Source organism: Balaenoptera musculus, chromosome 2 (genome assembly GCF_009873245.2).
Source record: "Balaenoptera musculus isolate JJ_BM4_2016_0621 chromosome 2, mBalMus1.pri.v3, whole genome shotgun sequence".
In the NCBI taxonomy this organism is placed as follows: domain Eukaryota; kingdom Metazoa; phylum Chordata; class Mammalia; order Artiodactyla; family Balaenopteridae; genus Balaenoptera; species Balaenoptera musculus.
In genome coordinates this window covers 65,709,440-65,732,368 of record NC_045786.1, presented here as the reverse complement: position 1 = coordinate 65,732,368, position 22,929 = coordinate 65,709,440, and the positions used below count along the sequence as shown (strand labels likewise).

The following is a 22,929-nucleotide window of genomic DNA, read 5'->3' as shown; positions in this document are numbered from 1 at the left end:
GGAGTTGACCATCAGTGGGAGGCCTTGAAGGTTGTCTGTGCCCCAAATGGGGTAATTTTTAGATTCTTGAGGCCAGGGAGTGGCACCTCTTTTTTGGAATAGATGAGCAGAAAGACAGATCATGCCCTCTCCATGTTGTCAGAGTCTATCCAGGGAAGAAGGAAGGGATAGGGCAGGGGCAGGGGTTCAGAAGAGAGAAACAGGGCAGTTTGCCTGATTCAAATCCTGAGTTTGAATCCCAGCTCCCCACTTCCTGGCTGTGCAACCTGGGCAGGTTTCCTAACCTCTCTGTGCCTCATTTCCTTACCTGTGTAAGAATAGTCATTAATAATAATAATAATAGTAATAATAATAGGTAGCACATATCCTTTCATGTGTCCAGCCTCACATTTACCATTTCATTTAATCTGCTGGCGGCTACCTCACAAGACTCTCGGCAGTAGATGCTCAATCGTGCTTCCTTCTGGGCCCTCAGGTGGCCTCTCTCACCTCCCTCTCTTAGGAGTGATTTGTTTGCCATGTTGGGAAACAGTTAAGTGGTCAGAAGATATCAACATTAAGGTAGACTTTGAGGTTCTACCTCTTGTTTAGCTGAGTGACGATAAACTCAGTTTCTAGTAGTAAACAGAATAGTTGGCAAGAAATGAGGAGGTGGGAGTTCCAAGACCCTCTGGGCAAGACCCTCACGGTTTCTTTCTTCTCGCTGCAGAAGAGACATGAGAGTTGCTCTGATATCAGCCCCAGGCAGTGTTTCTGTGGATTTGTTGGATGGAAATCCTAGGGCCAATGGCTGTGTAATGTAGTACAGCTAAATTGGATGCCATCAGAGGGCAGTAACCATATCTTATACTTGCGTGTTCCTCCCTGCACTACTCTAAACAGGGTTGTTTTTGAAGTAAATACTAAGGAGTTGGAATCCATATCTTCTCCAAGCTACTTAGGACCACTGTGAATGCCAACTCCTTCTCTTAGCTCCTATACCCCAGATACAGACAATAAGTACTGTTTGTTTGCTGTAGCTGTGTAACAAGCAATTCCCCTAACCATAGCATCCTTTCCCTTAGAACAGTGTTGTCAAAGGGGCTGAATAGGCCCTCACTAGGCCCTGGCCCTAAGTCACTAGCAGCCACAATCCTCAATGTATCAGAAAGCAGAGAGACCCAGCCAGACACCTGCCTAATCACAATAATTTTAAAGAGGAAACGTATTTGCATTCCATAAAATGGAGACAGACTTCATACCACATTCATTGACTACACAGGGGGCCACAAAACACAGATGAAAAATAGAAATCACATCTAAAATCTGACCTATCTAAAACTTGTATATAATCCTTAATATTAAGCAAGCATTGTTAAGTATTACTAAGAGTGCTTAGTAATCTGCTTCGTAGGGTATATATTTAGTCTTCATAACAACTATAATGTAGGTGTAATTATTCTTACAGTTGGGAAGACTGACGTTCAGAGAGGCTAATAAGTTGGCTGAAGTCTCACAGCCGATAAGGTCAGAGCCTGGATTCGAATGGAGCTTGTGAGGCCACAAAACTCTCACTTTCTTGGCCCAGCTGCTCCCTCACCCATGCACAGGGACACTTGGTTTTGCAGCATTATAAACTGTCCCTTTCAGCCGCCTTGGCTTAGCCTTGTCTGCACGTGTCTGCTGTCAACCCCACAAGACTGTGAGCTACTTGAGACCAAGGACTGGCCCCCGGTGGCCAACACTGTGACCCAGGGAGGGGGTAGGCATATTTCGTTGGATTGATTGGAACTGAATTTAACTAAACAGGGCTCTGACCCAGGGACCTTTGAAAGGGACAGTCCCAGGCACAGCTGGCTTGCTGGAGAAAGCGCTTTTGCCACTTCTCCCCTCCCCTTCCTTCCAGAAATCCCGTTTGGCAGACTCTATTTGGTTTCCTGTTGAATTGAAGTAACCTCTCTGAGAGCAACCTCTGAACAGATCTATAGCGCTCCTCCCACACCCATCCACTCTTTGTTCCCAGCAAATCCCTTGAATATTTAGGGACTGGAATTCCTTTTCCAGCTACTTAGACCCACTGTGAACTCCAGCTCCTCCTCTGAGCTCCTGTCGTTCGTGCTGCCAACTGTTAGCTGTAGTGGTGGATCAAACGGAGCTAGTCTCTTCCCCCCGGTGATAACATTCAGTGATGTCAAAAGCAGAGAAGTTTGGAAGATTAATCACTGTCTCAGTGTGCAGAAGAGAAAACTGGGGCCCAGGGAGAGAAGTGGCTGGAATCAAATGGAGTTATGAGGCAAGACGCCTCTCTCCTTCTCTGTGGGACATTTTCCATTTGAGACCCAACTCTAGCAGTTATTGGTGAAAACAGCTCTTGGCCTTCCCCCCTGCAGCCCTTCATTCCTCTGGACTTGGCGCCAGTCCGGGGGCTGAGCCTGGTCACAGACAGTGCCTGCCCTCTTCATCCGCTTGGCTTAGCCCCTCGGTTCCTAGGCAGAGCTGTCACGCCAACAAATCAGCTCCTACGACTAGAAAGCCTCAGACTCACAAGGACCCCTGAAGCTCAGTTTAGTTCAACCCACACACCTCTAAAAGGTACGTACCTCTCAATTCATCATCTGGTTGAGGAGCCTGAACCTCAGAGAGGTTAACTGGCTTGTCCGAGGTCATTCAGCTGGTCAGTGGGTTTAGAGCCTGAGTGGACCCGCCCTTCACAGCTTCCCCCGTGTCTCTACCTTACCCTGCACATGATGCCATCCAGGGATGCCTCCGTTAGCTGGCTCCTCGGGAATTAGGCTGTTCTGGAAAAAGGCTTCCTTCTGAGACTCAGCCCGAGCAGGATTCCTTCGGACGTCGATAACCAGGGACGACACACACGGCCTCTGGCCTCCTCTGCCACCCGCCAGCCTGCCCCACCCCAGCCGGGCTGACCCTCCTGCGGTTTCTCCGCCCACTGTGCCTGAACCCACACACGGGGTCATTTTTCTGTCTCCTCATCCTTCCCCACATTCCCAGCCTGTCTTTTCAAATGTGGGTCACATCCCCTCTTCTCATAACCCTGTGCCTCCCGACCCTCCCACCCCGTCACCCCCAAGACTGGATTCAGGGCCCCCAGCTCTGTGCTCCTGTAGGTCCTCTGCCATGTGCGCTCAAGAGCAGGCATGGGGCAAGCTCAGTGCCCCTCCCATTGGCTCATTATCCCACGGCCTGGCTCATAAGAGGTGTGAGTGGAATGAATGAGACTCAACTTACGGTTTCAAAGATTTTCTCAAAGGCCAGATTTTCTCCCCTTCCTAATCAACACTTATACACTGAATGACATGGGTTCGCGTGTGTATGTACTTGTCTGGCCATAGACAAGATCCTTTGCCCCCAAATGCCTCCACGCTGGCCTGCCTTTCTGCTCCTTAAAGTTTCGTCCCCTTGACTCTGAAAACATCTCAAGCTTCCTGCTCAAGTGTAAACAAGGGTAGCCTATCAACACGGAAAAAGATGCCTGGTATTTCTAAGAATCAAAGACATGCAAATCCAAGCAACAGGGAGATGGCATTTTTTTTTTTTTTAATAAGGTTTTAATTTATTTATTTATGGCTGTGTTGGGTCTTCGTTTCTGTGCGAGGGCTTTTTCTAGTTGTGGCAAGTGGGGGCCACTCTTCATCACGGTGCGCGGGCCTCTCACTATCGCAGCCTCTCTTGTTGCGAAGCACAGGCTCCAGAAGCGCAGGCTCAGTAATTGTGGCTCACGAGCCCAGTTGCTCCGCGGCATGTGGGATCTTCCCAGACCAGGGCTCGAACCCGTGTCCCCTGCATTGGCAGGCAGACTCTCAACCACTGCGCCACCAGGGAAGCCCGGAGATGGCATTTTTGATCTGATGTGCAAAAACCTGTTTTCGAAGGTATAGTTTTAGAGACATGGATAAAGAAACAGTCTCAGACTCTGCTGGTAAAAACTGGGACAGTTTTTTTTTTTTTTAAGTTTTTTTTTAAATTAAATTAAATTTTTTATTTTTGGCTGCGTTGGGTCTTTGTTGCTGCGCGCAGGCTTTCTCTAGTTGCGGTGAGCAGGGGCTACTCTTCTTTGCAGTGCGCGGGCTTCTCATTGCAGTGGCTTCTCTTGTTGCAGAGCATGGGCTCTAGGCGCTCTAGCCGCATGGGCTCCGTAGTTGTGCGCATGGGCTTAGTTGCTCCGCGGCATGTGGGATCTTTCCGGACCAGGGCTCGAACCCGTGTCCCCTGCATTGGCAAGGGGATTCTTAACCACTGCGCCACCAGAGAAGTCCCTGGGACAGCTTTTGAGGACAATTTTACAGTAACCAAAAAAGTGAAACACTTCTAGGCATGTGTCCTACAGGAATACTCACAGCCATGCACAAACTTGTATGACAGTCCTGATCATCATAGAATGAATTGTAACAGTGAAAAAAGTGGGCAGAGCCCAGGTGTCCGTTAACAGAAGTTGATTAAATCCATCACGGCATGACCACATAACAGGCGTCCCTCTGGCCTCAAAAAGATAAGGTAGAGCCATGTGTAGTGGTGTGGAAAAATGCCCACTAGCTCTTGTTACATGAGAAAAGCAAGTTGCAGAAATACATGTGTCATTAGCATACCTTTGGGTAGAAAAGAAAGACATGCGGAGGATGGGGGAGGTATTGTATGTATGATGTGTATGTGTGTGTGTGTGTGTGTAACACAAGCATTAGTCTCCGCTCTTCAAGGGTCACCTTCCTCTGGAACATTTGGGGACAAGAAGAATGTGTGTCTTATTGGTGACTACTGAGTCATCTACCTTGGTCCCCACTCCACCCTCCCTGCCATTTCCAGACGACACCTCATCTCAGAAGGCCCTTGCACAGGGCTGTCGGGGAAAGACCATAGGGCATGCTGGGCCCCCTTTCCATCACCTCCCTCCCCCAGGCTCCTGCCACCATGCAGGCTTATGTAAGTGTTGGGCTTTCCTGGAGAGCTGGAGCAACCACAGGAGACGATTCAATGAGGACAGGAAAACCTCAAACTGTCCCCTAATTATAAACTTTTTCTCAAGTATGTTTTTGAAACTGAGAATGGTGCTCCTAAGGGTGACCCCTAATCCTTGACTGGACCTGGAGCCTCCCGTGGTCTACATGTGCCGAGCTGGGTCTTTGGGGGAACATACATGTGGGACATACTCATTTCTACAGTCTGAGGGTAAAGCACCAAGAAGGGAAACCCACAAGGGAATTCCCTTAGAGGTACCCCTGGTTCCCAGCCTTGCTCCCCTGTCTTCGGGACTGCCTTTGGCTTTCTTTAACATTCATAGCCTTCAGAATTATCATCAAATGGCTAATATTCCATATTGCTATGACATATTAAATTGTTTCCCTAATGTTGGTCACTTGGAGTATTTCTGAATTTTCTGTATTGCAATGAACATCTTCATGCATGGAGATTTGGGCTTATTTTGAATTTTAAGAGTGAAGTTACTAGATCAAGGAATATAATACAAATGTCTCTGTTGTTCCTACTAAAGATTGCCGAATTGCTTCCAAAACAGAGTTACTCTGATTTGTAATACTACCAACACCAACTGAATCTATAAGTTCCAGTATAATCTTGTCAACACTGTTTTTTTTTTTCTTTCAGTTGGCTATGTTAGAAGATTATAAATGGTATCTCAAAGCTGTCTTCCCTGTTTTTCTCCTTACTAGCAAGGGTGGAGTTCAGATTTTCAAAACGTTTGTGTTAAACATGTCCTAAGCTATAGTCACATGTGCTTTTTCTTCTCCACCCAGTTAGATCATAATAAATAGCATTAATGATGATGATAACAATTATAACAAGAACTATAATTCCATAGGTCTTTAGAGCACTTTATAGTTTACAGACTTTTACAACCAGTATCTTATTTTATTCTGCCAGTAGGCAAGGCAAGGCAAAGACTCCCCCCGCCCCCTCCATTTATAGATGAAACAGTTGAAACTTGCAGGGTATGCTTGGCTTGAGAAATAGAAGCCTACCAGCGTTAACTTAAATCATCAGGGGGTTATTCAAAGATCGCAGAGAAATTGCTCAGTTTCTCTCTCTCCGGGACCACATGATTGCTTCTCTCTGCTTCTCTCCATGAGTTGCACCCTCCTCTCTCTTCTTTGCTTCTTTATCAGCATCCATAAGACTGATAATAGCTGCATCCAGGCTCTGCATCCTTTCGGCTCAGGCTCCAGCATCTCATCGGTCTCTGCCCCTCGGTTCATCATCTTTCAGGAGAGACTCTGGGCCTCCCAGTCTCCCAGATGGGTTTCCCTCTGCTCAGGTGTCCATCCCGGGTGGGGAACAGAGTGAGGGACAGGCCATGTGGTACAGACAGAGGCGCTGGGGCTGAAGGCACTATTAGAAGGGTGTGGAAGGGAAGCAGAGATAGGCTTTGAATACAGCACTTGCTAAAAGCTGCTCCATGTGTGATCCTCTGGGCCTGGCTAGACAATAACAATAACGATATGCCAGTAAGAACAGTCGCCAAGGTCTGCAGAGACTTCTTGGAGAAAACCCTCCCAAAGGCACAGAGGAGATGGTCTCTTTTCTCTCTAGCCACACCCTGCAACCTCCCCCCAGGCCTCAGTCGGGCTCTGCCCACCACCCTGGCCAGGAGATACCTTACTAGGCAGATCTCTGAAAGCCTGGTGTCTGAGGAAGAGGGCAGCAGGGGCTTCTCCTGGCCCTGCCCAGCCAGCCGAGGCCCTCCTTCCCCTCTGCAGGTGCGGATCTGGGAGATCCCCGAGGGCGGGCTGAAGCGGAACATGACGGAGGCTCTTCTGGAACTGCATGGGCACAGCCGGCGCGTGGGGCTGGTCGAGTGGCACCCTACCACCAACAACATCCTGTTCAGTGCTGGCTATGACTACAAGGTGGGCAGCCGGTGGGCACTGTGGCCAGAGCCGACTCAGCGGGGAAGTGGAGGGAGAGAGAAGGGCACTCTGGGGGGCCTGTAGGGAGCACTGTTACTTTCCCGAGCCTGTTAACCAGTACTGTCACATCCATTCATTCGCTCATTCAGCAACACAGCTGAGCATCTTCTGTGCGCCCGTCATTCCTGGGGTTCACAGAGGCTGGAGGCATCTTTACTGCCTTCTCCGGCACTGATACATTGGAGAAGAATGCCCACTCCGTGCCCGCACTCTCTACCTGGCCACTTCTTAACCAAGAAGTGGCTGCTGCCCTCCTAGTAGGAAAAAGAAGCATCCAAAGCTGCTGGTGGGGAGAATGGAGCCCCAGCCCCTACCCCCAGGCATGCCCTCAAAAGAGGTGTGCCAGCCAGTGGAACCTGGCCAGGAACACTCACCCTTCTTGCTAGAAGCAGAAACTGAGCCCAGGCTGGGGCTGGGCTCTGCCCAAGGATAGTTGTGGATTTGTGTGACAGGGACACATCAGCCTTTGATATAGAACCCACCGACACCATCCCGCATCCCAGCACATCCAACCCTGCATGGGGCGTCTCTCCCAGGGCCATCGGGGAGATGGGGACAGACTGGGGACAGCCACCCCGTGCCAGCAGCAGCAGGGCTGAGCCCGCCTCCTGTGTATCCGCCCTCCCAGGTCCTCATCTGGAACCTGGACGTGGGCGAACCGGTGAAGATGATAGACTGCCACTCGGACGTGATCCTCTGCATGTCCTTCAACACTGACGGCAGCCTGCTTACCACCACGTGCAAGGACAAGAAACTGCGTGTGATCGAGCCCCGCTCCGGCCGCGTTCTGCAGGTGAAGCCCCGCATCTTTCTTGAGGGGAAGGAAAGGTATTGGGACCCGGGGCTCTGCCTTCAGCCAGCCCTGGAGAGAAAGGCTGTGCCAGCTCCCCTCTCCCGAGCACCTGGCCTGCACCTCTGGGGACCACCCCATCTGTTCTGGGCCCTTCTCCGCTCATAGGAGCCCTGCCTTGTTCTGGAAGCGGAGGGACCTCAGTAGCCTTCCCACAGACTCCACCCCTCTCCCCAGATGGGATTCTTCTGCCTGCTCTGGGGGCCAAACTGGTAACCCCCTTCAGCGCATGAATCCCTGGGTGTTGGCCATCGTAGGCACAGGAGGAGGGGACTTTGGACTCACTGCCCAGCCACCTGCATGGGACGAGCCTGGAGAAAGGGGCTCGGGGTGCCAGTCCCAGGAACAGCTCCAAGAGGAGAGGTGGATGGTGAACTTCGCTCCAGTTTTGGTCTTTGACTCTGGGTCTTAACTCTGAGGAAGGGATTAGATGTCATTTGGGAGTAAGAAATTTACATTTCTTGAGCACCTACTGCGTGCCAGTCATGGAGCTAGATGGGATGGAAAATTTGGATGAAATCTGAGGTTTACCTCCTAACACAAGAAAGATTGGTGCGTGACCTGGTTGCGTTTATCTTGGAAAAAGCCAATATTGCAGGACCAGAATGTCATCTACTACTACTACTACAAACAATAATCACCATAGTTATTAGTGTCATTAGTATTAGCCACCATTTACTCAGAGCTCATTGTGTGGCATGCAGCGTGCCAGGGGCTCCCCATCGTCCCTTCACTTAATCCTCTGAGGTGGGTACTGTTACTCTTCCCATTTCCCACATGGAAACGCTGCCCCTTGGAGAGGGGCTGACCTGAATCTCACAGTTACAGGAGGAGCTAGAATGCAAACCCTGACAGTTGGACCCCAGAGCCCATGGCAAGCAGAAAAGATGTAAGAGAGCAGAGACCCCCAACCTCCTTCTCACAGCTGTGGACACATGCCCAGAGAGGGTGAGGGACTCCTCCAGGGTTACACTTTTTCGGCAGAACTTGGAACTAAAATCCAGAGCAAGTGACGCCAGCCTGGGTCTCTGCACTGCTCCACCAGCCTCTGGCTCCTGCCTCACGCTGACTCATCCTGGCAAAGGGCCGCCATGTGTTAGGAGGAAAAGGAGGTGTCGTGAGTCCAGAGGCAGGAGAGAAGGCAGAGGACGGCCCAGTTAGAAGGAGCCCCCGGTGAAGTGAGTCACCCCGCAGTGAACCGGCCTGAGTCCCCGGCCTCCTGAGCCTCGAGCGCCCCATCCTCAGAGAGTCCTTGCAGTAGAACTGTCCTTGTGACAGTTCAGAGATGCCTTGGAGAGAGCACCTGGCACCCAGCCCAGCTCAGGCCCTGCCTGGGACTTGGTCCAGTTAGTTCCCTCCTTCCCCATCCCCCACCCGCTCTGGGACCCAGCAGTGAGGCCTGGTTTCTTGGTCCCCGGCCTCCATTTCTCCACAGCACCTGTAGTCGTTTCCTGCGGCTGCTGTGACAAACTACCACAAGCGGGGTGCCTTACAACAACGGAAATTGATCCTCTCACAGTTCTGGAGGCCGGAAGTCTGGCTCCCTCCGGCGGCTCTAGGGGAGAAGCCTTCCTGGTCTCTTCCGGCTTCTGGTGGCTTCCTTGGCTTGTGGCCTCACCTCTCCAATCTCTGCCTCCGTGGTCACACTGCCTTCTCCTTTCTGCGTCTGTGGAATCTCCCTTTGCCTCTCTCTTCTAAATAAGGACCCTTGCGATGGCATTTAGGGCCCCCGTGGATGACCCAGAGGTTCCGGGGATTAGGACATGGACGTATGTTTGGGGGCCACCAGGCAGCCCAGTCCAGTACCCTAGTGTCTGGGGCCTGACTCACCAGCTCTCTGTCCCTGCCAGGAGGCGAACTGCAAAAACCACAGAGTGAACCGGGTGGTCTTCCTGGGAAACATGAAGCGGCTTCTCACGACGGGGGTCTCCAGGTGGAACACGAGACAGATCGCCCTCTGGGACCAGGTCAGCCGCAGGGAGGCCAGAGCGGGTGGGGCAACATCAAAGCGTTGTTACTCCGGGGGCTTTGCTGGGATTGGGGAAGGTGAGGTGCCATCCTGCCTGGATACGGGCTGATACTGGCCCCCGGCCCGCAGGAGGACCTGTCCATGCCCCTGATCGAGGAGGAAATTGATGGGCTCTCCGGCCTCCTGTTCCCCTTCTACGACGCTGACACACACATGCTCTACCTGGCTGGAAAGGTAGGAGAAGGTGGGGGAGGGACAGGGACAGCCTGGGGGAGACCCCTGCCCCCACTGGGCCCCCGCTCCTGCCCTACCTCCCAAGAAGAGCCTGACCTCTCTGCCCTTCCCCTGACCCAACATGGGTCTTACCCTCCTCCATCAAAACCCACCCTCAAGTCGGACACTCATTCTGCTGAGGTGTCAGTGACTGAGAATTCCTTCAGGGGTGGATTGGAGTGGGGTTTTACTTGGGAATAAAGATCAGAGCCTGACGTGAATCATCCCTAATGATGGGATTGGAGGCACCTGCCAGGAGATCTTGTTAGAAAGTCTGTCTATAGGCCCGTGACCGTGCACACACACACACAGCACCCGACCTCCACCTCACCACCCCCAGCAAGTCTCCTACGGCAGCCCCACTGGGGGCCTAGAGGCCAGGCCTCCCTGGTCTTTTGACCACCTCGGAGTCATGGCAGAGGCTCTTTTCAGCAGCCCGCTGGACCAGGACCTGCTGAGCCCGCCCCTTCCTCTCTTCCTTCCTCACCTCCCTCCCCACACCCGGCCCCTAGGGAGATGGAAACATCAGGTACTACGAGATCAGCACCGAGAAGCCCTACCTGAGTTACCTCATGGAGTTCCGCTCCCCAGCCCCGCAGAAAGGCCTCGGTAAGGGGGTCCGGGGGCTCTCGCGGTTGTTAGGCTGTAGAAGGAGAGACTGGAATTTGGCTCTTGGGTCACCCTGCCCTCAAAATGAAAAGTCAGACTCAGAAGGCCACGGTTCATGGGCAGGTCAGAATAGAACCTCTGGTGCTGCCCTGTGAAGGTCAGCCTGCCCATCTTCAGCCAGCCTGAAGACCGGCTCCGTCAGCCCGTGGTGCTTGGTGTTTCCCGCCATCTCTAGCCATCAGCAGCCTGCAGGGGTGTGCGCAGCGGTACCTTCATTCCCATTTGCAGATGGGGAGGCCGAAGCCCGTCGTTGTTCTGACATGGTGGGAGGAGGTTCAGTAACTAAAGGTCAGAATGGGGTCCAGGAGCAGGTCCCTTCCTGAAGCCTCTGGGAAGTCAGGACCCTCAGTCCCCCAGAGCAGCTCTGTCCCTGCCTGAGAAGACAGGAGGAATTCCAGGGTGTCCCCCTCACTGCATCCCCAGGTTCTCAGGCAAATCCCATAGAGGGCTCCAGGATTGACGAGTGTAGTGAGTCCGTCCTTCACGCCCCACACTCTCCCACCGCTACAGCCTTACAATGAAATCTTCATGCCTAGTGACTCACACTGGCCATGCGTCCGATTCAGCAGTCCCCCATTTGGGGTCCAAATCACCCAGGGGAAGAAATCTCTTCAGGGGCTCTGTTCCCTCCTCTCCTTAGAATTTGAGTCTGGCTTTGTCCCTCTGAGGATCTGGGATTATGGACACGGCCTGAGGGCCAGCTTCAGAGACATCAGGGCTGGAGGGGCCCAAGGACCCTTCTCAGGGACCAACAGCAAAATGGAGGCCCAGAGATATGCCTGAGGTCCAAATGACCATTCCACTGACTTCACCCTTCCCCAGGGCTCTGTCATCCCCACCTCCCTCACTGTCACCCCATCATCAAATAGTATAACAAGCAGCCTGGACTTTGGAGTCCAAGCTAGGTTTATATTCTGATTCAACTGTGTCCTTAACCCCTCTGAGTCTCAGTTTCCTTGTCTGTAAAATGGGGATAATTAAACCTACCTTGAAGGGCTGTTGTAAAGCTTAGAGATCATGTATACAAAACACCTGGCAGAGTACCTGGCTCCTCCTGCTCCTACTATAGATTTGGGGCCTTTGAGAACTGGAAGGGGCTGCAGAACTATTTGAATCTAATCCATTCTTTTTACAGATGAGACTATTGAGGGTCAGAGGGGAAGGGGCTTTTGCCCGAGGTCACACAGTGTTGTCACTGTTATCAGCCACAGAGACCATCACCATGGTCATTCATGGTGACGTAGTTGAATGTCATTTGTTGAATGACTACATGTATTCATGTAGTCATTCAACAAACATGTACTGGGTGCCAGCTGTGTGCCAGACCCTGGATGAGTCCAGGGGTAAAGTGATAAATAAAACAGAACACAGCTTCACTCACATCCCACTGAGGGACAGACAGACAGTAAACAAATAAGTAAGAAAAATATTGGATGGTAGTAGGTTCAAAGCAGAGAATCAAATGGGGTAATAGAACAGAGAGTGACGGGGGCTGTTTTAGACCAGGTGGTCAGGGGAAGCCTTGCTGTGGAGGTGACATTTTAAACTGAGATCCGAAAGGCAGGAAAGGGGAAGAGTAGTGCCAGCAGAAAGAACAGTTAGTGCAAAGGCCCTGAGGCCAGAAAGAGCCTGGCATGTTCTAGGAGCAGAAGGGAGGTCAGTGTGGCTAAGCACAAACATGCAGAAGATGGGTAAGTGTTAGGGGATTAAGCTGGAGAGGTGTGCTGGGGCCAGATCCCATGGGATGCATTAGACAGGGTATATTAGAGTTCTCCAGAGAAACAACCAAGTATATTTATAAAAGGGGAATTGCAAGGATTTGGTTCACGTGATTATGGAGGCTGAGAAGTCTCACGATCTTCCCTCTGCAAGTTGGAGGCCCAGGAAAGCCGGTGGTGTAATCCAGCTCAAGTCTGAAGGCCTGAGACCCGAGGGAGCCGATGGTGTGAATCCCAGTCCAAGGGCAGGGGATGAGACGAGATGTCCCAGCTCAAGCAGCGAGGCAGGGAAAAAAGGGCAAATTCCTCCTTCCTCTGGCCTTTGTTCTATTCAGTCCTGCGATGGATTGGAAGATGCCCACCCACATTGGGGAGGGCCCTGTACTTTACTGAGCCCACTGACATTAACCATCACCCAGGGGAAGGAGTTGGGGTTTCACCGGGAACTCGTAGAATTTTCTTTTTCTTGGGTGGATGGGTAGGTGGGAGTGGGACAGTGTGATGTGATCTGAAAGGTTGGTTTAAGATTGCTCTGGCTTCTGTAGGGAGAATGGATCTTGAAAGGGCAGGAGGGAGGCAGAGAGACCAGTTAGGAGGCCACTGTGGACTTCTAGGCAAGAGAGGATGGTAACTAGGGGGATGGCATGGGGGTGAGGAGATGAGGATGGATCCAGGAGATGTTTAGAAAGTTGGGTCAGCAGGACGTGGGGAGGAGAGGAGGGAGGGGGGACTGAGGATAGCTATTTCTCCTTGTCCTCCTCACCTGTGGCCACTGTTGAGCATTTGCCACGAACCAGGCACTTTTCGTAGGTTCCAAGCGGCTTTGTCACTCACCCCGGGCAGGTCACATAGCTCCTAGGTGGCAGAGCCAGGATTCAAACCCAAGTCTGCTGGCTTCACTTGGTACCATGATGCCACTTCCCTCCAGCTCCTGGAATTCCCTTCTCTGGAAGAGTGGCCTTCTGTTCCAGCCGAGGAGAGGTAGAACCTTAACTCACATTCACATCATGGAGAAAGAAACTAATGTCATCTGTGCTCATCACTGCCAGGCAGTTAACAAGCATCTTCGCACTCAGTCCCCCGACCATCTCATGAGGGGCCACTACTGGACTCCTCTAGGCAACCAGGGAAGCTGGAGCTCAGAGAGCAGTGATTTGCCCAAGGACTCCCGGCCAGAAAGAGGGGAGAGTCGGGATTCAGACCCAGGATTCTGTCCCACCCCAAAGCTTGTGTTCCTAACCCCACACTGCACTGCTGCCCCAGCCGGTGTTCAGCTGATGCAGCTGTTAGGGATGTTGTATCTGGTGCCCACGCAGACATACATGCACACACGCATCCCTGTCGATCCTATAAGACACATGACGGAACGGCAGTCTTGGGCTGCGTTTAAACCTCCGGGGTGCATGGGGAAAGCTTTCTCCCTCCTTCTTTCTCTCTGAAGACTGGGGGCACAGAGACTTCGGGAAACCAGTTCATTTCAGAAGGTGATAGTCTCTGTGGCTTATACAGTGACAACACTGTGTGACCTCGGGCAGAAGCCCCTTCCCCTCTGACCCTCAAGAGTCTCATCTGTAAAAAGAATGGATTAGATTCAAATAGTTCTGCAGCCCCTTCCAGTTCTCAAAGGCCCCAAATCTATAGCGTGCCCCTTGGTGAGGCAGGTCCGGCCCACGGGGCTTATTTGAGAAGTTACCACCCAGAGACAGAGCCTGACTCAGGAAGCCCCCAGCCCCCTCCTGTCTACTGTATGGGTCATTGCCTCCAAACCTAGTGCCCTCCACCTGTGCCTTTCCCCTGGCCAAGGTCATCAGGAAGGAGGGGCGCTGAGGGGGGATTCCCGGGACCCCATGTAGCCGTATGTATGCCTGTCCACAGGGGTTATGCCCAAGCACGGGCTGGATGTGTCTGCCTGCGAGGTGTTCCGATTCTACAAGCTGGTGACTCTCAAGGGCCTGATTGAGCCTATCTCCATGATCGTGCCCCGGAGGGTGAGTGGGGCTGGGCTGGCTCCAAAGGGCCCCTGGCATTGAAGCCTAGCTTTCTCGCCACTGACTGTAAGCCTGGCGGAGCCCGGAAGAAGGAGCCCTTTTCCTGTGGATTGGGGTGGGGGATGGAGGCCGCTCCAAGGTGAGGACAGTTTGGCTGGCTACGGAAGGCAAGGTGGGAATTCCAAATGGGAGACACTGTGAGTACAAAGGCCGGGGGCAGGGCAGCAGGTATGCGGTTGGGTGTCAGCAAAGAAGAGAATCTGACTGGAGAGCAGGGGCTTTCTCAGCAGCCCCCCATCTGTCCACTCTTCTGCTTCCCCCGCTGCAGTCGGATTCCTACCAGGAAGACATTTACCCCATGACGCCGGGCACAGAGCCAGCTCTGACCCCCGATGAGTGGCTGGGAGGCATCAACCGAGGTACCGCAAGGGGTGGGCTTCCCAGAAGAGGCTAGGAGACTGCAACCTCGGCATTCGGTCTAGCCCACCCCCTTCCCCTTGCATATCCTCCTCATTGAACTTGCCCTCACACTCAGCCGACTGTCGGGCGTGGTGTTAAGTGAGAGCCACCATCGCTTGACAGTCCATGGAATTGTCAGTGAGAACACGTCCCTTGCCTTTCTTAGATCCTGTGCTGATGTCTTTGAAAGAAGGCTATAAGAAGTCCCCCAAAATGGTATTCAAGGCTCCCATCAAAGAAAAGAAGAGCGTTGTGGTCAACGGAATAGATTTATTAGAAAATGTCCCACCCAGGACAGAGAATGAGGTAAGGAATATAAGTTATTGCTGCCACACATCCTGGCAGAGCGAGACCTTTGCATTTCAATTATGGGCTTCAGGCCTTTAAGCTAGCTCCGTTCTGAGGCATTTTTCTTTCTCTGACAAATACCATAAGTAGACTGCTGTTGGCTTCCATTGCCTCTGACCCCAATAACTAGAGGCTGGGCTATGGTAGGGATATTGATGCCCCTCAAACCCACAAACCCAGAGTTACGTGTCCCCTCGTGAATCCATTTCAGAATGTCGCTGTCATCTGGAGTTATAAATTCCTGGCTCATGGGGAAAGCCAGCCTCATGCATTACAGCACTGCTTTCCTCCCTGGCATGGCAGCAGCAGCGGGGTCTGATGATTTCCTGTTTTTGTGGAAGAGGCTGTGTGTTGATGAAAGTACTCTTTGTACCATTTGGAAAGGGAGCAGCTCATCAGGGATAACCGGAGCTGGGCCTTGTCCACGCCCCCCAGAGGCCTCTCCTTCCAGCCACACCCTCGGTCCCTGGCACCAGCGTAGTTCAGCTCAGCCAGGATACACGGAATGCCCACCATGTGCCAGGCACTGGGCTTGATGCAGCTGCAGTGGAGATGGCTGCAGGGACCCACCTGCATTTGGATCCTGGCTCTCTCATTTCCTGGCTGTGCCTGAACATGTTTCCTGACTTTCCTAAGTCCATTTCCTCACAGTAAAATGGGGATATGAAATGCTGTGAGCATTAAAGAGACCATTGCTAAGTATCTAGCACTCTTCCTGCTCACATTAAATGCATAAAGAGGCTAACTGTATTTGCTCTCGATTACCATGTAACAAATTACCCCAAGACTTAGGGACTTAAACCCCAAACATTTATTATCTCATAGTATCTGTGGGTGCCCGCGGCTTGAGGTCTCTCATGAGGGTGTGAACCATCAGCCAGGGCTGCAGTCACATCTGAAGACTCACCTGTGGAAGGATCTGCTTCCAGGTTCACTCACTTGGTTGCTGGCAAGACTTATTTCCTCACAGGTCATTGGACTAAGGGTCTCAGTCCCTCAAGGGCTGTCGGCCAGATGCCTCCCTCAGGTCCTTGCCATGTGGACCTCTCCACAGGGCTGCTCACAGCATGGCAGTGAGGAAGAGAGGGTGTCCAAGATGGAAGCCACAGTCTTTTTGTCAACTCCCCTTGCAAATGACATACCATCATGTCTGCCATATTCTATTCATTTGAAGCAAGTTACTAGGTCCCGTCTACCCATGAAAGGAGAGGATAACATGGGTCCATCTTACAGGCTCTCTTGTCACACCAACTTATAATTATCGCTGTTATTCATAAAAGTAAGACCATTCCTAACCTCTGGGACCTCACAGTCTTAAAGGTGAAATTGGCAGGTAAATTGATAATTGCTATAAAATATGTTTATGTGCCATTACAGAGGGATGTTCAAATTTCTAAGGCTGGATGAGACCGTGTGATCAATGGGATTTGCTTCAAAATAATCACGAGGAGGGTGGTACAGGGGAAGTAGGTAAGAGTAAAGCCGAAGCAAGAGTGGTCACATGGGGACTTCCCTGGTGGTCCAGCGGTTAAGACTCCGTGCTTCCAGTGCAGGGGGTGCAGGTTCGATTCCTGGTCAGGGAACTAAGATCCCTCATGCGATGTGAAACGGCCAAAAAGTAAAAAAAAAGAAGAGTGGTCACATGTTATTTGCTGAAGTTGGATGATGGGTACTTGTTTTTGTTTTCCATTTAAAAAAAAATTTTTTTTTTCTTTAAGTACCTTGAAAAGGTAGACATAGTTGAATTGCTGCGATAGCCCAGGGCCATAACAAGAACCTGAAGTTGGTTCTAGTACTGGATGTGGAGAAGGCAGGGTGAATAGCAGTTACAGTGAGTAACCTTTAGCTATGGACTTGTCTATATCAATCAGAATGGAGGACCTGGAGAAATATTTTAAAGGGTCTCTGAGCAGACAACACAGATGCCACAATCTCTCTACACTACAGCCTGGATACTTTGCTTGTTGGGAAAAAAAATTTGCTCAGAGCCTGTTACTCTGGTTTTGCCCACAATTTTAATCATCACAGAAGACTGGAAGCAACCAATGAGATAATGGGGCTGTGAACAGTAGACACATTGGTCTAAGTGTGAAGAGACAACAGGTAGCTTGACACAGGGGAGAAGACATCATTGTACGGCTCTGTAATTTTACTAAAACTCACTGAATTGACTTAAAATAAGTGAAATTTATGGTACATGAATTACACTTCAGTAAATCTGTTTTTTAAACAAAAGCGGATCCAAAAAATTATACAGAGAAACTTCGAGAACTTGGAAGGCACAGGAGTGTGTAGAATCACTTAGTGCAGGGCAAACACCATAGCATCCCTCTGAACAGATGTAACCAGGACTGGTTTGTTGGTTAATAAAAAGAAAAAGTCAGTTAAAGGAGAGAATCACAAAAATGATATATATATATTCTTTAAACAATTTATTTTCATTTAAAATATAAAACATATACATTCATTCCACACGTTTTGATGTAGGACCAAGACCTTTTCTTTGAGGACGTCCCAGTTGGGATCTGCCATGTCTTTGTCAAATAAATCACACTTTAACTCCAGTTTCCAGTTTCAGTTTCTTTTAGGTGGAACTTAAAATCAATCGGAAAACAAAGCCCTTGTTTTTTCAAAGTTTTCCCCAGTTTTTGTTTTTGTTTTTTAATATTTATTTATTTATTTGGCTGCTCCGGGTCTTGGTTATGGCATGTGGGATCTTCGTTGCAGCATGCGAACTCTTAGTTGCGGCATGCATGTGGGATCTAGCTCCCTGACCAGGGATTGAACCCAGGCCCCCTGCATTGGGAGCATGGAGTCTTAGCCACTGGACCACCAGGGAAGTCCCCCGGGTTTTTTTTTTAAGACAGGTTTATTGAGGTGTAATTGACCTACGGTAAAATTCATCCTTTGTAGTATACAGTTCCATGAGTTTTGACATATGCCTACAGCTGTGTAACCACTACCATACAATCAAGATATAGAATATTCCCCAATCTTTTATGTGTTTATCATCCACACCTAATTCAGTAACAACTTTCTTAGCACCCCCTTCTTCAGGATTCTCGAATGCATTCAACTTAGTTTTTATAGAAACAGCAACTCTCTTTTTGTATTCCTATTGCATCAGTTTATGTCATATTTAATTAAACTATGCAATCATTATACAAGAACAGATGCAACTCACACTAGGCAGTTTGAGGACCAGCACGACTGCTTGTTGGTAACTTTCAGCTCAAGTGTGTGGGGTCCTCCAGGAACCTGTGGAGGCTGTGTTTTGCGGGCGTCAGTCGGTCTGTTTTATGGAAGAAATGGAGAGGCTGGCTAATCCAGGGAGACATCTAAGCGAGGGTCTGTCAGATTCCCATGCTTTGCTCATGGCCACTCCAGCGATGGCTGGTGCAGACTTTGGTGCCCTGTGCTACTCCCCTGTCAGCAGGAAAAAGCTGGATTCCATTCTGTATCCTGAGCTTCGTTAAGAAGAGAAGAATGCAAAACATTTTAGAAAGCTTTCTATTCCGAGTGGTAGGTAAATGAAGTATTCGGTTTGAAGCCCTAAAAGGGTGAGCTTGGGTTATTTGGAAAACTGGCCTGTGTGGACTCATCCGTTTCTCAGTGACCCTGGATCAGTGCCCGAGGCGGGTCTGCATATGCCAGAGCTTTTCTTCTCTGCCTCATGGTGCGGACTGGGGGTGGACGTGGGTGGGAGCCATGAGCTGAATCTGGAGAAAGGAGAGCGGCAGTGACCTGAGTCACCTGGGACACCGGAACGGGGGAGAGGTGGGAGGCCTGGGCCAGGAGGACAGCGGCTGCAAGGGGCATGGGGGTGGAGTTGGGGGTCTGGATGCTCCCTCGAAATGCCACCTTCTCACCTGCTCTCTTCGGCTCACCGGCCCCCTCTCTCACCCACCCCAGCTCCTGCGGATGTTCTTCCGGCAGCAGGATGAGATTCGGAGGTTGAAAGAGGAGCTGGCCCAGAAGGACATCCGCATTCGGCAGCTACAGCTGGAACTGAAAAACTTGCGCAACAGCCCCAAGAACTGTTAGCTCCCCGGCTGAGCTGCTTTCTAAGCTGAACTCTCCGTTGTTTCTACTCGTCCCTTAACTTCCCCTTCTCCGGTGACCCCAGAGACAGAGCCAGGACTGGAGCTGGGGGAGCGCCTGAGGACCCCACCTGCCACCTCAAGAACTGGAAGCTGACCTTTGACCTCTCGACCTCATGCTAATAAAAGCCCCCAGCCTCTCCCGGAGACCCAGGCTGGCAGCCCCTTCCCCTGCCACCCCAGGAGCCTCGGCTTCCCCTTGGCTGGCAAAGACCTCGGACCCCCCCGAGGGGTGCCCTCAATGGACCAGGGAGCGGAGGGGGAAGCCAGGACCCCAGGAGACTTAGAGGTTGAACTTTTCCCCTGCAAAGGGGGCTGCCAGGACATCTCCGTGCTCCCTGCTGGGGCTCACAGCGGCCCTGATGGACGCACAGTAAGGGCTGGATTGCCGACATCTGCTGTTCTCCCTCCCGTCCACCACCTCCCTCTCCCCCGGCAGCCCTGGAAGCCCACTCACCTGACAAGGGTTGCGAGCAGCCCAGCTCCTTCCTGGCTCTTGCCCCCTCTCTCTTATCTTCAGGGAATTAAGAGGATCGCTCGCCAAGGCCAGAATGCCCCCTTGCTTTCCCCTGATGCTCTTCAAAGCTCTGGCAACACCCTTCTCCCATTGACTTTGTGAAGCATGCAGGGTAGGGAATCGTGTCTCCATTTTACAAGTGACAGAACTGAGGGTTGCAGTGGGGTAGTGACTTCACTAAGTCACCCAGCAGATGAACAGTGGACCCAGGACTAGGACCAGTGGTGTGCAGACCGCAGGCCCGGACCCTTCCCACTGCATCAAGATGCCAATCCCACGGGGGCATCACCAGGGCCCAAGTCTCCGTGGAGGAAGAGGACTGGGAGCCTCCCAACACCAGTAGTGCCAATGTGTCTCACTGCCCGGTCGAGGCTCCTCACACTCGGTGCCCCCACGTCCTCCTGGCCCCCACCCTCTGCTCCCACCCCCTAGGGGACGCCCTCTGAGATGAGGCCTTTTCCTCCTGGAGGCTGAGGCTGAGAAGGGTGGAGCTGGCCCTGGGGAGGCCGAGCAGGGGCCTGATGGCTCCGAGGGCTGCTCCGCGTGCATGTCTCGGCCCTGCTCTCTCAGTCATGGTCAGCCTCACAGTTGTAGGATGACCACAGCCCCTCACGTGGGTGTAGCACTTTAAAGTTTACACAGCCCTTCGACACTTAGGATCCCATCTGAGCCTCACCTCGGCTCCCAGAGGAAGGGAGCATTCTCCCCAGTTTGCAGATAAAGAAACTGAAAAGCAGCCCAAGGTCACAGGACCCTGGGAGATGCCACATTTCACTTGGTCTTCTACAGTTTTCTTTTTTTCCTCTTTTTCTCCCTTCATTTGTCACTACCTACAGAGTCCATGAACACTGTTCTTAGAAAAGTCACAGTTTAGGGGTGAGATCTGGCCCGGGCATCAAGAACTGGGTGTCCACCCTTCTCTCTCATTAGCTAGGACCTACTAGATGCATTGTGCTTCGCACCGCTTGTCCCATGGCCGCCCTGCAGAGCATCCATCCACGGAGGCGGGGCTCCCTAAGCCCCCCCAGTGACCTGGGCAGGGAAAGCCCCCCCCGACCCCTCGGGCTTTTCCACCCTCTCGGCCAGCTAAAGCAGGGTCTCCTCACCCCCCAGACCCCGCAGCTAGACTGTGTAAGCTCACATCTCCTCTTCCCCACACTTCTGAAGCTTTTTTTTTCTTCCCCACTGACCTTTGTGGTCTTCTGTGATTATTTATGCTGCCTCCTGAGGATAGAATTGAAATAAAATGTTTTCAACTTATCAGACCCGGGCACGGCCGGCTCATTTAACCTGGGAGGTTCCTGCTCTTGGTCACCATGGTATCTTGATGGTCAGCTCGCCGGCCACAGATCCTTTGCTTTAGTGGAACAGCAAATCACATGTGTGTCTACAGATACAATTTCACACTTTCGTCCACCTACAGCAAGGCTTCTGAACCTCAGCACTGTTGACGTACGGCGCCAGATAACTCTTTGCTGTGAGGGCTGTCCTGTGCCCTGTAAGCCGTTTAACAGCATCCCTGGCCTCCCAGTCAGATGCCACAGCACCCCGAACCCAGTTGTGATAAACAAAAATGTCTCCAGGTATCACCCAGTGGCCGCTGGGGTGTCAGAATCGCCCCCAGTTGAGAACCACTGTTCCACAGTTATTCAGTAGGCATCTGCTGTATGTCCAGCCCTGTGTAGGGGTCTGAAGGACACCAGTGTTTCACACTGGAATGGTGCTTCGCAGTTTACAAAGCACTGTTTCACGTATTTGACTCCTTTGATCTTCCCAGCTCTAGGTGGTATGTTCTAACTGTTCCCGTTTTCCAGAAGAGCAGTCAGGTCCAGAGTGTGACATGCTCAAGGTCATTTAGCGGGTGTAACAGAGAAGACACAGGGACGAGGATCTTCTGAGCCCAGAGCCAGAGGAGGCACGTGCTCCCGGTCCTCAGCCAGGCTCAGTGCTGGGCAGGGTGTCTTCTGGGCGGAGGGCTGGGGCCCATCGTGAGACAAGGGGCTGCCAGGCTGCTGGGACACCCTCGCTCTCTCACCCAGCCAGAGTTGTCACGGAGCAGAGTTGACAGGCTGCAAAGTGGACAGACATGTGGCAGTGTGGACAGCACAGGAAACTCAAAAGAGCCAGAGGAAAGCAATGAAAGTCTTAGAAAAAAGGGCAGGAGAGGAAATGATAAAAGGCAGTGGAAGACCAGTGGGTAGAACACTGGGACAGGGAGGGCATGGTCCAGGCCCAGCTCTGCCTCTGACGGGCTGTGTGACAGGAAGAAATTCACTTCTCCTCTCTGGGCTTCACTTTCTCCATCTATAAAATGAGGGGATAGGGACTACCCTAGCGGTCCAGTGGTTAAGACTCCGTGCTTCCAATGCAGAGGGCATGGGTTCGATCCCTGGTCAGGGAACTAAGATCCCACGTGCCACGCAAAGCAGCAAAAAAAAAAAGAGGGGATAGGAAAATTGGAGGGTCCATTCCTGGTGTAACACTTGAGTTTCCACTATACTAGTACTTGGAAAAATGGGACAGATCCCCAAGACCACCCATTGTCTAGCACGAGTGATACAAACAAGAAGTATATCAGGAGAAGGGAAGCAGCAGGGTGGCTTCCTACAGGACTTGGGTGCAGAAAAGTACTTTAGCTAAACATGAATTTGAAAAAGACACTCCTGGAGTTTCTGCTGTAGATCAATTCACAGTCCTGGGCTTGAAAGAAATGCTAAGGTCATTGAGAGTTTGGCCTTCGTAAGCTCCTTCTCCGGGGATGCCAAGGAAGGTGGGTGGAGCTGGGTCCTTGACTGAGGCTTCCTTCCACCTGGGCCCAGGGGAGCAGGTGAATGCACAAGGTGATCTGTCTCATGTGTGCCTCTGTCTCACGGGACCCCCAATTCTGAGCCCAACTGGGCAGCTCTTTAATCATCACTTATTATGGCAGATTGTCCAAGGTCAGAGTCGAACGTGGTTTCTCTCCAGGCAGCCCATTTCCCCTCTGCATTTGTTGGTGAACCCATCAGTTGCTTGTTGGTTGTCCACGTGTCCTTTAGTTCTTCACATACCAGGACGTACTCCATGCCTCGTCTGTTACGCTGATCCTGCTGACATTTACGGCCTTGCCCACCGCGTTGCT

General features: G+C 51.6%; 1 protein-coding gene across 2 annotated transcripts in view; it reads left to right on the top strand.

The window, feature by feature from the left end:
• Positions 1-21,071, top strand: part of CORO2B (coronin 2B) — a 141,170-nt gene extending 120,099 nt beyond the window's left edge. Inside the window, exons 4-12 of one of the 2 annotated variants that reach the window (XM_036843238.1) lie at positions 6,708-6,857; positions 7,546-7,710; positions 9,618-9,734; positions 9,866-9,970; positions 10,522-10,618; positions 14,272-14,384; positions 14,713-14,803; positions 15,010-15,149; positions 19,104-21,071. In XM_036843238.1, the coding sequence (XP_036699133.1) occupies positions 6,708-6,857; positions 7,546-7,710; positions 9,618-9,734; positions 9,866-9,970; positions 10,522-10,618; positions 14,272-14,384; positions 14,713-14,803; positions 15,010-15,149; positions 19,104-19,235 (1,110 nt within the window). In that variant the 3' untranslated portion in view covers positions 19,236-21,071. The remainder of the gene's footprint in view (positions 1-6,707; positions 6,858-7,545; positions 7,711-9,617; positions 9,735-9,865; positions 9,971-10,521; positions 10,619-14,271; positions 14,385-14,712; positions 14,804-15,009; positions 15,150-19,103) is intronic. The other variant, XM_036843239.1, reaches the window with a different exon arrangement.
• The last annotated feature ends 1,858 nt before the right edge of the window (positions 21,072-22,929 follow it).